The 14842-nt window shown below is 74.1% G+C and overlaps 1 protein-coding gene across 1 annotated transcript; it reads left to right on the top strand.

The window, feature by feature from the left end:
- Positions 1-10613: 10613 nt before the first annotated feature.
- LBX2 (ladybird homeobox 2) lies at positions 10614-14514 on the top strand. The gene is made up of 2 exons (XM_064503954.1): positions 10614-10962; positions 14111-14514. Exons 1-2 carry the CDS (start codon positions 10614-10616, stop codon positions 14512-14514), a joined length of 753 nt encoding a protein of 250 aa, XP_064360024.1.
- The last annotated feature ends 328 nt before the right edge of the window (positions 14515-14842 follow it).

Raw genomic sequence — 14842 nt, 5'->3', positions numbered from 1 at the left:
ACGTGGCACGGCACGGTGCTGCATGGCACGGTGCAGCATGGCATAGTGCGGCGTGGCACGGCACGGCATGGCACGGCACGGTGCTGCATGGCACAGTGCAGCATGGCATAGTGCGGCGTGGCACAGCACGGTGCTGCATGGCACGGTGCAGCACAGCCCCTGGGGTGGGACGGCAGGGCCCCTCGCTCTGCGGACGCGGGGATGGGGTCTGTCCCGGCACGGGGCCCCTGGGGACGGTGCTGCTCCTGCAGCGAGGACGCTGGGGACGGGACCGAGCAGGGCCGGGGCCCTGGGACGATGCTGCAGCCCCGGGGCCGGTGCCTCTCGGCGTGGGTATGGCACCTACCAGGAAGGGCATCGTGGCGGCAGCGTGCCTCCCCCTGCTCCGGGGATGCTGGGGACAGCACCTCTCCGTGTCCCGCGGCCCTGGGGACAGGGTCTGCCAGGGATCGGGGACCCGTGTCCCCCCGTCTGGGGACGCATCTCCCCGGCTCGGGCAGCCTGCGGGCCCGGGGACCGGGCACCCCGGGGAGGGCCACGCGCGCCCCGCCGCCTCCCGGGAGCTGCCCCGGGCCATCCCCGCGGCACGGCGGGGTCAGCGCCGGGAGCGCCGCATTCCTGCCGCCCGGCGCGGCCGATCGGGTTACCCGCAGGCATGAGCCCGGCCCGGCCCCGCCGATTAATCTTCCCCTTGTAACACTTTGTAATCTGCCATTACAGAGCCCATTAAACGCGGGCCGGTCCCCGGGCGGGCGCGGGGGGGCCCGTGGCGGCGGGCAGGTACTTAGAGCCCCGGCGCGGGGGCCGCGGGAGCAGGCTAAGAAAACAGCGTGATGGATGGGGCCGGGCGCGCGCCCCTTTCATCTGCGGCCCCGGCCCTGCTGGGACTGATTAGGGCCGGCCGGGGCCGGGGGGGGCGGGGGGGGCCGCGGCCGGGCAGGCCCCCAGCCGGGGTCCGCCGCCGGGGCCGGGCGCGGGAGCCGGGAGCCCGGGAGCCCGCGGCGGGTGCTGCAGGGCGGCGGAGCGTGAGCGGGGCCCGCGTCGCACGTGCGGCAGCGAGGCATCACCTGCAATTAGCCGCCGGACGGAGACGCGGCGTTGCAATAACGCGCAGAATTGCTTTAGGGAGAGCGGGACCGGCGCGGAGTCGGGAACGGCGAGATGAGCCCCCCACCCCCCCGCCTGGGGACCCCCGGCCGGCCCCCGCCCCGCCAGCCGCGCTGTGCACGGCCCCACGTCGCCCCACGCCTCCCCGGGGCACGCGGAGGGCAGGGAGGGCGCCCGGCCGCGGGCAGCGGGGCAGCGGCAGTGAGCACCCCGCGTGTGCGTGCACACACGTGCACACACGCACCCACACGCGGGCGCGAAGGCTCACCGCAGCCACAAGCATCGCACACGCGTGTGCCCGCCTTTGTGCCCACGTGCATCTGCAGGAACCGCTGCCTGCCCTCGGGCAGAGGGACAGGACGGAGCAGGACGGAGCAGGACGGAGCAGGACGGAGCAGGATGGAGCAGGACGGAGCAGGATGGGCAGGGGGAAAGGACGGAGCAGGACAGAGCAGGACAGAGCAGGACGGAGCAGGATGGAGCAGGACGGAGCAGGATGGGCAGCGGGATAGGACGGAGCAGGACGGAGCAGGACGGAGCAGACTGGAGCAGGACTGGCAGGGGGACAGGACGGAGCAGGACAGAGCAGGACAGAGCAGGATGGAGCAGGATGGGCAGCGGGACAGGACGGAGCAGGATGGAGCAGGACGGAGCAGACTGGAGCAGGACGGGCAGCGGGACAGGACGGAGCAGGATGGAGCAGGACGGAGCAGACTGGAGCAGGACGGGCAGGGGGACAGGACGGAGCAGGATGGAGTAGGACGGAGCAGACTGGAGCAGGACGGGCAGGGGGACAGGACGGAGCAGGACGAGCAGGGGGACAGGACGGAGGCGGCTGCGTTGCTGTCCTCTTGCTGCCCGCAGGCTGCGATGCCGCGGCTGCAGCCAGGACCCGTCCCCAGGGCCAGCTGGAGCAGGACGCCCCACTGCCCCCTCCGTGGGGCTCCTAGCCCCCCAGCACGCAGTGACACCCCCCACGAGGCCGCGGCACCTGCCGGGCGCTGTGCCGGGGGGCTGGGGTCCAGGCAGGGGTGTTGGGGGCCAGCAGGACCCCCTCACTCCCATCTCCACCCCCCCGAGTGACAGCCGTGCCGGGGGGGGGGGGCAATCAATGGCTGCTCCCGGCAGCGCCGTGCCCGCGCCCGTGCGAGGCGCCCACCCCCCCCGCCGCCACCGCCGCGTTTCACTGAACTTTTCTTTTTAATTAACCTCTCGGCGGCGCGGCCCGGCAGCCTTGTCGGGGTTAATGGTATCACTGACCCGCTGCGTGGCGGCCCCGATCGATCCCCCCGCCCCGCGCCGCCGCCAGCCGCTGCAATCCCAACGCGGGCTGCGCCGGCCGTGCCGTGCCGTGCTGTGCCGTGCCATGCTGCACCATGCCGTGCTGCGTCGTGTCGTGCTGCACCATGCCGTGCTGTGCCGCGCCGTGCTGCACCATGCCGTGCTGTGCCGCGCCGTGCTGCGTCGTGCCGTGCTGCACCATGCCGTGCTGTGCCGCGCCGTGCTGCGTCGTGCCGTGCTGCACCATGCCGTGCTGTGCCGCGCCGTGCTGTGCCATGCCGTGCTGCACCATGCCGTGCTGTGCTGTGCCGTGCTGTGCCCCAGTGCCGACCCCCCCGCAGCAGCGCCGCGGCCTCGCATCCCGGGGGACTGGTGGGTCCCTGGGCAGCCCCATGCACCCCGGCCAAAGCGGCGCCCGCGGCAGCACCCGGGGGGCCGGGGGATTCGCCACCCCCAGTGCTCCCAGCAGCCAGTGGGAGGAATGGGGCAGGATGCCCCAGGCACCTGGGAGGGCCTGGACCAGCGTGGGAGGAGGGTGACGCTGGGGGATGCTGGGTGACACTGGGTGATGCTAGTTGATGCTGCACGACACTGGGTGACACTGGGTGATGCTGGATGACGCTGGGTGATGCTGAGTGACGCTCGGTGATGCTGGGTGACACTGGATGACACTGGGTGATACTGGTTAACGCTGCGTGATGCTCAGTGACACTGGGTGACGCTGGGTGATGCTAGGTGATGCTGGTACCGTTTGGGTCCAGGCTGCTCCATCCACGCTGCTGCGCAGCATCCGGCCGCGGCCCCGACCCGCCGGGAGCTGCACCCCCCGGGGCCCGTCCCCTCCATGGGGGCCAGCACCGGGCCCTGCTCGGCGCTCAGGTGTGCTGCGCCAGCGCGCAGGGTTTAATCGCACCGCTCGTTTATCTTGCGCGCGCGGCCCGGAGCTGTCAGCGGCTCAGACGGGCCATTTCCTCCTCCCGCGGCCGGCGAGGGGGTGAGCGGCAGGTCCCCGGGCCGCTCCCCGCCCTAATTGAAGCCGCATGTGGGCAGACGGCGGCTGCGGGCCGGGGCTCTGGCAGCGGGGTGGGAGCCGCTCGCGGGGCGCTGCGCCTGGGGTGCCGGCGCAGAGGCCTTGGCACCCGCCTGCCCGCGGAGCCCCGCCGCTGCCGGGCTCCCATGCGGCGCTGCCCGCCCTGTCCGCAGCGCGGGGAAGGTGCGGCGGGGAGACGAGGCCAGCCCTGGCCGTGGGGACCGGCCGTGGGGACGGGGATGTCCCTGCTCAGCCCGGCCGTGGGGATGGGGATGTCCCTATTCAGCCTGGCTGTGGGGACCAGCCGTGGGGACAGGGATGTCCCCGTTCATCCCTGGCTGTGGGGATGGGGATGTCCCTGCTCATGCCAGCCATGGGGACAGGGATGTCCCTGCTCAGCCCTGGCTGTGGGGATGGGGATGTCCCTGCTGATCCCAGTTGTGGGGACAGGGATGTCCCTGCTCAGCCCGGCCGTGGGGACAGGGATGTCCCTGCTGATCCCAACCATGGAGATGGGGATGTCCCCATTCATCCCAGACATGAGGATGGGGATGTCCCGGCTCAGCCTGGCTGTGGGGATGGGGATGTCCGTGATGATCCCAGCCTTGGGGACGGGGATGTCCCTGCTCATCCTGGCCATGAGGATGGGGACGTCCCTGCTCGTCCCTGGCCATGGGGACAGGGATGCTCCTGCTCATCCCAGCTGTGGAGGCCGGAAGGTCGCCCCTCATCCCAGCCATGGGGACGGGGATGTGTGCGCTCAGCCCGGCTGTGGGGAGGGGGATGTCCCTGCTCATCCCAGCCATGGGAACAGTGATGTCCCCGCTCAGCCCCGCTCTGACCCAAGGCCAGCGGGGAGCGGGCTCGCGACACCCCGGGAGGAGGGGAGCAGCGTTTGCTCGCGGCCAGAGGCTTTGAAATGCAAACGCCGCCGGGCCATTTGGCCGGAGTTTGGCCCGGGCCCATATGGAGGCCGCGGCGGCAGGGAGGGGGTCTCAGGGGGAGGGCGGCAGCTGGCCCCCAGCTCCGCTGCCCCGGGCTGCACCGTATCCCCCGCGGCCGGCAGCGTCCCGCCCGGCTGCCCCGCGGGACCCGGCTGGCGTGCCGCACGCGTGTGCACCTGCACGCCCGAGCGCGGGCGCAGCCGAGGAGGGTGCCGGAGACCCGCGTCCCCCGGGCCGCCCCGCGCAGCCCCTGCCAGCCCCTCGCCCCCCCGGCCCCTCGCCCCCCCGGCCCCGCAGCCCTCGGCCCCCCACGCTCGCCGTCGCGTTGAGCCGCAGGTCAGCCCGGCGCGTGTGCGCACACGGGGTCAGCGCGTGTTAATGAATAGATCATTTGCCAACAAGGCCGGCTGGGGATGCCCGGCACCCCCCTCCTCCGGGGCTCCCTGGGAGCATTAACATGCCGTTTCCCCGGGGCGAGGGGTAATCGCATTAGTCGTCACTTCACACACGTCCACGCCGCTCTCTGAGAACAGGGTGAGGATTTATTGCCAATAATTGGCCTGGCCTCCCCCTCCCCCCCCCCCCCGGCGCAGGGGTGCGGGCGCTCGGGCCGTGCACGGCGGCTCCTCCCCTAACGCCCCGCTTGCCTCCGCCACAGACAGCTTAATTTTGCACTGAGCTATTCCCCTTATTAAAGGAAAATTCATTTGCAAGCAATTTCCATGTGCAAACTGCTCTGCATTTCTGACTGCGGCGCGGGGCCGGGAGCGCCCCTAATTGCGTTACTGCCAGGCAGTTCGTCGTGGAGCTGCATTATTGAAATGGATTCGCTAAATAATAGATCAGGGGCAGCACGCAGCGCCTTGGCATAAGCATATTAGAGGGCTGAGCCGCCGCCTCCCGCCCCTAATCGCGTTACCCCGTCCCGGGAGTTGGCGGCACGGCACGGAGACACCCCAAGCGCGGGGTGTCCCTAAGGGCTGCACCCCGCCGGGCAGCACCCGGGGCCCGGCTGGAGCAGCACCCACGGATGCCGTGGGCACGGCGGGGTGGGCAGCCCTGGGGGTGCCCCGGGCCACGGGTGCCCTGAGCTGCAGGCGTCCCTGCGTGGGTGGCGGAGGGCCTGGTGCCGGGGCCAGCACGGCTCCGGGTGCAGCTCCTTGGCTCTGCCCTGCCCGCAGCCCCCGGGAGCACACGGGTCCTTGGAGGGGACCGGCAGGCCGGCCCGGGGCGGGGATGCACCTCTGGAAGCGGGAAGGAGAGGGGCTCCCTGCCCGGCTCCGCGGGGGACCCGGCCCCACTGCCCCCAGATTTGGGCTCTAGGGACAAGGGCGCTGCCTGGGCAGCTCCAAGGAGCCGGGGCCCCAGGGGCACCACTGCCCCAGCTGGACGGTCTGTGCTGGGCTGATGTCCGGGGCCTTGGCAGGGCAGGCGGCTGCACGGCACCCCATGGGGTCAGGGCAGCCCCGAGCCGCTGGCATGGACACCCCAATGCACGCATCCTGTCCCGTGCCCTGCACGTGGTGCCCAGACTCTGCAGATGGTGCTCAGTCTCTGTGTGTGGTGCCCAGACCCTGCACACGGTGCCCAGACCCTGCACACGGTGCCCAGACCCTGCACATGGTGCCCAGACCCTGCACGTGGTGCTCAGGCCCTGCACGGGGTCCCCAGCCCCGCAGGAGCTGCGGAGGAGCCGGGCCGGCGCTGGCCGGGCAGTGCCAGGACAGGCTGTGTGACCCCGGCGCCGTGTGAGCACCCCGCGGGCCGGCAACCCCCCCGGGCCGTGGGCACGGGGCCAGCGCGGGGCCGGCGGCCGGCCAGGGCACTCTGCCCCGCTCAGCAGGAAGCTGAAATTTTCCCGTGAAAATTCGGCGCTCTCGTTTTCATTTGCGCCTTTTCCACGTTGTGTCCTGCTTCGGGGTGAAAAGCGTTTCCCATCCTGTGTTCCCAGCAGCTGGAACTGATGCTTCCCCCACCCAGCAGCGAGCTGGGCACCGCGGCTCGGCCGGAGCCGTGGGGCTGGGGGTCCCCGGCAGGATGGGCTGGCGGAGGGCAGCCGGGTGGAGGATTTACCCCAAACCCTGCCGAGCTGCGAGCCGGGCAGCCTGGCGCATCCTCCCTGGCAGGCTGCGTGCGCAGGGCGATGCTGCAGCAGGGGCGAGGCTGCGGCAAGGGTGATGCTGCGGCGGGGGCAATGCTGCATCCTCCGAGGGCGATGCTGCGGCAGGGGCGATGCTGCGGCGGGGGCAATGCTGCATCCTCCGAGGGCGATGCTGCGGCAGGGGCGATGCTGCGGCGGGGGCAATGCTGCATCCTCCGAGGGCGATGCTGCGGCAGGGGCGATGCTGTGGCGGGGGCAATGCTGCATCCTCCGAGGGCGATGCTGCGGCAGGGGCGATGCTGCATCCTCCAAGGGCGTGTGCCACAGCCCGAGAGCTGGCCCCTGACCAGCCCGGGTCCCATCCTGTTCCTGCCAGCCCAGCCTGTCCCCCTGCCAGGCTGACGTGCTCCGGACTCTTCTGGCCCAGGACTTTCTTCCCAGGCGAAGTTTCCTTCCCGGTCCCCAGAGCAGCTGGAGCTGCAGGGGGAAGTTTATCCGGCGGTGCAGGGTCGCCACAAGCCCCGCTCAGTGCAAGAACAAGGCATTAGCCTAAGCGGCAATTTCCTGGCGCATGTCACAGGGCATTAGCTGCGACAGAGCGCAGGGCGCAGGCGCGAGCCGGGCTCGGCCGTCGCCGTGGGGCCAGGCACTGGGGCAGAGCGGCCGCGCACTGGGGCGCCTGGGCCGTGGGTGCAGCTCCGGCAGCTCACGGGAGGCACGACGCCGGCCTCCCCGGGGATGAGCCCTGCTTTCCCTGCGGCACGCGCGGCCGTGCTCGGCGGCTGTCCTCGCAGACGTGGCCCCGCGCGGTCCCCTCGGCTCCCGGCCCGGGTGGGTGGGCGAGGGGCCGCGCGTGCCCCCATGCAGGGCACCTCCGGCAGCGCCGCGCAGCCGGGCGGACTCCCAGGGCAGGACAGCCCTGGTCCCCGCAGCCGGTCCCCGCGGCTGGACCCGCTCCCAGGAGCCGCTCCGAAACCTCCCAGGAACACGGTCAACCTCGTGCCGCAGCCGGCGAGCGCCGGGAGCCCCCGCCCTGCCCCCGCCCCGTGGCCCGCGCCAGGGTTTAATCGCTCCGGCTGCTAGGAAATTTCAAGGTTGAATTTGCCTAACTCCGATTTCCAGCCGGGGGATCGCGTTCTGCCTTTGTCAGCAACACTGGCCGCCCCCCCCGCCCCCCCCCCCCCCCCCCCCGTGGGCGCTGCTCCCCCGCGCCGCGGCCTGCCGGCCCCTGCACCTGCTCCCGCCGGCCGCTTCGGCGGAGGCCGCGTGGTCCCGTCCCCGCGGTGCTGCTCCCTGCCCCGGCCCCGGCGGTGGGTCCCCCGTCCCCGCGTGCCCAGGGCCTGAGCCCCCTGCCCCGGGCTGCTGTGCCCCCCGCCGCGACGCCGTGCTGCCCGCTGGGGCTGCTCCCCCCTTGCACCAGCGCCTGCCCCTCTCTGCTCCCGCGTCCCCCCTGCCCAACGCAGGGACCTGCAGCCCGGGGAGCCCCCGAGCCGGGTCCCTGCAGGCTCCTGGGGACAATCTCCGGCCCGGGCGGAGGCTGCCTTTCCCCTCCCGCTGCCTCCGTGCAGGGGTGTCTGCAGCACCCCGGGGTGCCGGGTGCCGGGACGGGGCTGCGGGTGCTGGCCGGGCGCGCACGAGGCCGCTCGGCTTGTCCCGGGTGCAACACTCACTTCACGCCCTCAAGCACAGCCCTTGCTGGTGCCCCCCACGCGCAGAGCCCCCTCCTGCCTGGGGCAACGTCGCCAAGACCCTGTCCCCTGTCCCCTGTGCCCTGTCCCCTGTCCCCTGTCCCAAGCAGGGTCCTCCAACCCCGCAGCTGGCCTGGGCGTTCCTGCCCGCGGCAGCCCCCCGCCCGCCTCTCCCGGCCACAGGGCACCTCCGGGCCGGCCCGGCCCCTCTGCTGCCCCCAGCCCCACGGCGGGCACCAGGGCGCGGGGACGGTGCCGGCTGCTGCCACGCTCCCGGAGCACAGAGCCCGAGCATGCGTGTCACCACCGTGCGAGCGCTTGTGTCTGTGTGTGTGTGTGTGTGTGTGTGTGTGTGTGTGTGTGAGCAGCAGCATGTGTGCAGGGGGATGTGCACATGTCACCCTGTGTCACCGTGTCTGTGTGCGCACATCAGGCTCTACGCCCCGCGGTGTGCACATGTCACCGTGTGTCACCGTGTCTGTGTGTGCACATCAGGCTCTACGCCCCGCGGTGTGCGCCGTGCCGCTGCGCCGTGTCCCAGCGTGCAGCGTGCGAGCGTCTCCGCACCGACATGTGCCCGTGTCACTCGGCGCAGCCGTGTGTCCCTCTCGGTGCCTGTCGCCTCCCACTTCCCTGCTCCCGGCTGGTGTAAAAGACCTGTCTGGGGGACCATGACACGGCCCGGGTTTAACCCCCTCTGTGCTGAGCCCAGGCAGGAGGAGCCTGAAGGCTTGGGGGGGGGGGGTCTATCATGGGGGCGGGGTGCAGAAGCACACAAAAACGGAGGGATCCGAGCAAACACACACACACACACACACACACACACACACACACACACACAAACCCACCCACTGCCTGTGACACCCGCGCTGGGGCCTGCCACCGCCTTCCTGCTGCCTCTGTGTACGAGGTGTGTGGCCATGAGTATCCGTGTCCCTGAGGCGGTCCCTGCGCTCCGTGTGTGCCTGACCCCTACACGCGCGTGTGAACACGTGTGTTGGTGCCCCTGTGTCTGTCTGTCTGACCCCTGTGCGTGTCTGCATGGGTGTTGCTGTCCCGCTGTCTGTCTGCCCCCACCTGCTCCCTGTGCCAGTGTCCCTGTGCCGCCTGTCCCCGTGTGCGTGCACAAACGTAGTGTCCCAGTGCCACCCGTCCCCGTGTGCGTGCACACACGTAGTGTCCCAGTGCCCACCTGCCCCGTGTGTGCGTGCACACGCGTGCGACCCCCCACGCCCGCCCGGCCCCCGGGTGCACACACGTGTGTGCAGGTGTCCCCATGCCCGCCCGTCCCCCGGGTGCACACACGTGTGTGCGGACGTCCCCATATCCGCCCGCCCCCCACGTGCATGCACACGCATGCTGGTGTCCCCAGTCCTGCCCGTCCCGGTGTGCGGGTGTCCCCAAGCCCCGTGCACCGTGTCCAGTTCCCCTGTGACCGCCCATCCCGGTGTCCGGCTCCCTCGCCCCCCCCCCCCATCCCGGTGTGCGGGTGCCCGGTGCCCCGCGAGCGGCTCCCCCGCGCCCCCTCCATCCCGGTGTGCGGGTGCCCGGTGCCCCGCGAGCGGCTCCCCCGCGCCCCCCCCCATCCCGGTGTGCGGGTGCCCGGTGCCCCGCGAGCGGCTCCCCCGCGCCCCCCACGCCGGCGGGCGGGTGCCCGGTGCCCGGTGCCCCGGGCGCGGCCGGGCTCACCTGCGGGCTCGGCGTGTGCGGGCGGCCCCGGCGCGGGCCTTTACGAGCGGGCGGGATCACGGAGCTATTTGTACCGGGGTTTACGGCCGGGCCGCGCTCTGAAACCCAAAACCCGCCCGAAGCGCCGGCCCCGGCGGCCTAATCACTGCCAGACGCGGCGGCCCCCGCGCTTTTATGGGGCACTAATAAATGTCTGGGACGGCAAAAGCCCCGCCGGGAGGGGGGGCGGGGGGGGCTCGGCGGGAGGCACCGGGCACCGGCGGCCGCGCCGCGCATGGCCGCCCCGAGCGGCGCTGAACAGCGCGTTACGGCGGGGCGGGCAGGGCCGCCCGGTGCCCCGAGCGAGCGGCGGCGGCGGCGGCTGCCCCGGGCCCGGCGCGGCGGCCCCCGTCCCCCCCGCCCGCCCGCCGCCCCCGCCGAGCAGCGGGGACCCCCCCCGCCCCGCGGCGCGGCGGCGGAGGCTCCTCCTCCGGTGCCCAATTAGCCGCCCCGGCCCCGCGCCTTTAAGGCTGCGGCAGCGGGGCGGCGGGGAGCGGAGCTGGCCCGCGGTCCCGGTCCCGGCCCCGGCCCCGCTCCGCCGCCGGCGGGCCCTGCCGAGGGGGCGGGCGGGCGGGCGGGCAGCGCGGCGGGGGCGGCGGGCGCGCAGGGGCTGCATGCGCGGGCGGGGCGGCCGGGCCAGCGGCCGCGAGGGGCGATCGGCCGCCGCCGCCCCGGCAGCATGAGGCGGGCGCGGCGCTGAGCGGCGCGGAGCGGAGGCGGCGCGGCGACGCGCCATGACCTCGGCGCGGGAGGCGGCGGCGGCGGCGGCGGCCGGGTCCCCCCCGCTGCCCGCCGCCGCCGAGGAGCGCCGCCGCGGCGCCCTGGAGCGGCTCCCGCCGCCCGCCAACTCCAACAAGCCGCTGACGCCCTTCAGCATCGCCGACATCCTCGGGCGGCCCGCGGGGCGCGGGGCCCCCGCCGCGCACGGAGCGCCCCCGCCGCGGCTGCCCGACAAGGCGGCGGCGGGGCCCGGCGCCACCCGCCACGGCGGCTCTGCGCCGTCGTCGCCGCTGTGCGCCCTGGAGGAGCTCGCCAGCAAAACTTTCAAGGGGCTGGAGCTGAACGTGCTGCAGGCGGCGGAAGGTACCGGGGCGACGGGGGGGCCGGGCCGGGGCCGGGGCGTCGTGCTGCGCCGGCCGGGAGCGGTGCCCGGTGCCCGCCGTGGGCCCGGCGGGGAAGGGGCAGGTGCCTGCGGGCGCCCCGGCCGCCGAGCTGCCCGTCCCGGCCGGCGGCGGGCGAAGGGCCGGGCCTGCGCCAGGGCCGGGGTCTCTGCTCGCCTCGGTGCGGCGGCGGCTCGGCGGCCCCGGCAAGTCTGGTTCGTGGCCGCGCCGCGCCGGCCCGGTGCAGCGCCGGGGCGGCAGCGGGAGCCGCGGCTCGGGCCCCGCCGGCGGGGAAGGGCCACGGCCGGGGACGCGGCGAGGACGCGGCCCGGCGGGCAGGACGCGGCCCGGTGCCGGGGACCGACCGCGGGAGCCCTCGGCGGAGCGGCCCCTGCGAGCTCCCAGCGCCCCGGGACGGGCACGGGCACCGCCGAGACGCCGGCGACGGAGGCGCGGACACGGCGACGGCGACGGCGGCTCGGCGGAGAGCGACGGGGCGGCCCGGGAGCACAACGGCATCGCGGATTGTGCGAGCGTTTTAACGACCGGCGCCTCGGGGCACGGCGAGCCCGGTACCGGGCGGACCCGGGCACGGGCGAAGCCGGCACCGAGCGGACCCGAGGACGGGCCGCCGGCAGCTCCGGGCTCGGCGCTGCGGTGAAGCGTTACCGAGCGCGCACGGAGGCAGCGGCCGCGGGAGGATCGGTCCCGCAGGCAACGGGACCCCGTTAACGGCGGGACGCCGGGGCGGCCCCGCGGGCGGGCCGGGATCCCGCCGCCGGTGCGAACCCGTTGCCGAGCGCGGCGAAACGGAGCGGCCGCGGCCGGATCGGTCCCGCCGGCAGCAGCGAGGCTTTAACGAAAGGAGCGGCCGCCCCGCCGTTTTTCGGGATCCCGGAGTCACCGTGAATTCGTCGTATCGGGAACGCACGGAGCGGCCGTGCCCGGGCCGCGATCCGCCGGCCTGGTGCCGAAATCCCGTTTGCAGGGACAGGGGCCCGGCGGCCCCGCGCTCCCGTTGCCGCCGGCGGCGGAGAGGCTCCCGCGGCCGCCGTGACGGCTCGGCGGGGAAACGGGCTGCGGGAGCCCGCGGGACCGGCCGCCATCCCGGCAGCGGGCCGAGGGCAGCGGCGCCGGAGCCCCTGGGGCCGGTCCCGGGGCCCTTCCCGGGCCGGGCGGAGCGGGGCAGGACCCGGGGTGTCGCCGCGCCCCGGGCAGAGCGAACCCGGCCCTTGCGGCCCCCGCGCAAAACCGGTCCTTTACCGGGCGGAGGCCGCGCGCGGCCGGGCCCGCGGCGCTCCCGCGGCTGGCGGAAGAAAACCCTTCCCCGGACGGACACACGGACAGACCGGGCCGAGCGGCGATCCCGTAGTCAACGAAAAAAACCCTTTTCTCGGACGGAAACACGGACGGAGCCGACCGATCACCGTTCCCGTAGCTAACGAAGAAAACCCTTTGCCGGGACGGACCCGCGGACAGACCGGGCTGATCGCCGTTCCCGTAGACAACAAAAGAAACGTTTCCCCGGACGGACACACGGGCAGAACCGGGATGATCACCGTTCCCGTAGTTAACGAAAAAAACCCTTTTCCCGGATGGACACACGGACAGACCGGGCTGATCGCCGTTCCCGTAGGTAACGAAAAAAAACGATTCCCCGGACGGAGGCACGGGCAGGACCGGGGCCGATCGCCGTTCCCGTCGCTAACAAAAAACCCTTTTCCCGGAGGGACACACGCACAGAGCCGGGCTGATCACCGATCCCGTCGCTAACGAACAAACCCTTCTCCCGGACGGACACACGGCCTGGCCCGGGGCCGATCGCCGTTCCCGCAGCTAACGAAAAAGAAACCTTTTCCCGGACGGACACACGGACACGGACGGGCCGATCGCCGCTCCCGTCGTTACCGGAGAGGCGCGGCGGCACCGGGGACACGCGGGGACGATCCCGCGGCGAGGCGGACGGAGCCGGAGAGGACCGAGCTCCCGCAGCAAATCCCTCGCGGGCGGACCGGGACCGCGGGCGGTCGCAGCGGCGCCGCGGGGCACGGCGGACCCGGTACCGGGTGGAACCGGGCACGGGCCGCCGGCAGCTCTGGGCTCGGCGCTGCGGTGAAGCGTTACCGAGCGCGCACGGAGGCAGCGGCCGCGGCCGGATCGGTCCCGCGGGCAGCGGGACCCCGTTAACGGCGGGACGCCGGGGCGGCCCCGCGGGCGGGCCGGGACCCCGCCGCCGGTGCGAACCCGTTACCGGGAGCACGGGCGGACCGGCGGCGGGCGGGGACGGGCCGTGTATTTCACAGCGCTCCCTCTCCGAGCCGCGGGGCCGCGGCCGCACCGCGGGCTGGGAACCGAGTGCGGGCGGACGGGCCGCCCCGCCGGGAACCGAAACCCTCCACCGGGCGGACCGGGGCCTTAAACCCCGTTCAAGCGGAAGGCGGCAGGGACGGAGCGCGAGCGGATCGCAGCGCGGGCGGCCCCGGGCCGGCGCCGGTGCGAGCGCGGCGGGGAGCGGCCACAGGGCGCAGCGGCTCCCGGCGCGGCCGCTCCGGGGCCGGGGAGAGCCGGCGGCGGCGCCCCGGGACACGGAGGCCCGGAGCTGCCGCGGGGACTCGGAGCGGCCGGGCGGGCCCGCGCGTGGCGGGACGCGGGGCGGCGGGAGCGGAGGGCCGGGCCCCGGGAGCCCGCTGGGACGCCGGGTCTCCGTGCGGTGCCGCGGGCAGCGCCGGGGCACGGGCACGCCGGCTCGGCGGGGCTCGGCGTTGCACGGGTCGGCGTTGCACGGCCCGGCTCGGCTCGGCGCAGGGTGCACGGCCGGGCGCGGCTGGGCTGGGCTGGGCTCGGTGCCGGGTGCACGGCCGGGCGCGGCTCTGCTCGGCACCGATCGGCTCGGGTCGGCACCGGCCGCCTCGGCTTGGCTCTGTCCGGCCCGGTTCGGCCTTGCCCGGGCGGGCGGGGGGCGGCTCGGCACGGCACGACACCGGTCGGCACGGCACCGGTCGGCTTAGCCGGTTCGGCTCGGCCCGGTTCGGCACCGCGTGGCTGGGCGGCGGGGCGGCGGGGGGCGGCGGGGGGCGGCGGGGCGGGCCGGGGCGGAGGGGCCGCCGCGCTGAGCCGCCGTGTCCCCGCAGGGCGGGAGCCGCTGGGCGCCCTGGGGCCGCGGCAGCCCTGCAAGAAGCGGCGCAAGTCGCGGACGGCCTTCACCAACCAGCAGATCTACGAGCTGGAGAAGCGCTTCCTCTACCAGAAGTACCTGTCGCCGGCGGACCGCGACCAGCTGGCGCAGCGGCTGGCGCTGAGCACGGCGCAGGTCATCACCTGGTTCCAGAACCGCCGCGCCAAGCTCAAGCGCGACCTGGAGGAGATGCGCGCCGACGTGGCCTCGCTGCGGGCGCTGCCGCCCGCCGCCCTCGAGCGCCTGGCCGCGCTGCCCGAGCCGCCGCGCTCCCCGGGGCCGCCCGCCGCCGCCGCCCCCCCGGGCCCCCCCCCCGCCGCCGCCGAGCTCTCCGAGGAGGAGATCGACGTGGCGGACTGAGGCGGCGGCGCCCGCGCGCACCGCGCACGCCGCAGCCGGACGGGGCCGCCCCCCCCCCCCCCGCCCCCGCGCCGGGGGAATTGGTGCAATTTTCGCTTTTCGTCTTTGTTTCTTTTTTTTTTTTTAATTTTATTTTCTATCGTGTCTGTCCCGTCGGTCCGCCGGCGCCGCCGCCCCCGGCCCCCCGCGGGGCCGCCCCGCTCTGGCCGGGCCGGGGGCGGGGGCGGGGGGGGCGGGCGGCAGGGCCCGGACGGCCCGGCCCGTGTGTATATATTTTGAATAAAGGAGACACCTTATTAACGAGGAGCGGCGGGGCTCGCTGGGGGGG

This window comes from Dromaius novaehollandiae, unplaced genomic scaffold (genome assembly GCF_036370855.1).
Source record: "Dromaius novaehollandiae isolate bDroNov1 unplaced genomic scaffold, bDroNov1.hap1 HAP1_SCAFFOLD_70, whole genome shotgun sequence".
NCBI classification, from domain to species: domain Eukaryota; kingdom Metazoa; phylum Chordata; class Aves; order Casuariiformes; family Dromaiidae; genus Dromaius; species Dromaius novaehollandiae.
This window is presented reverse-complemented; position numbering and strand designations above follow the sequence as displayed.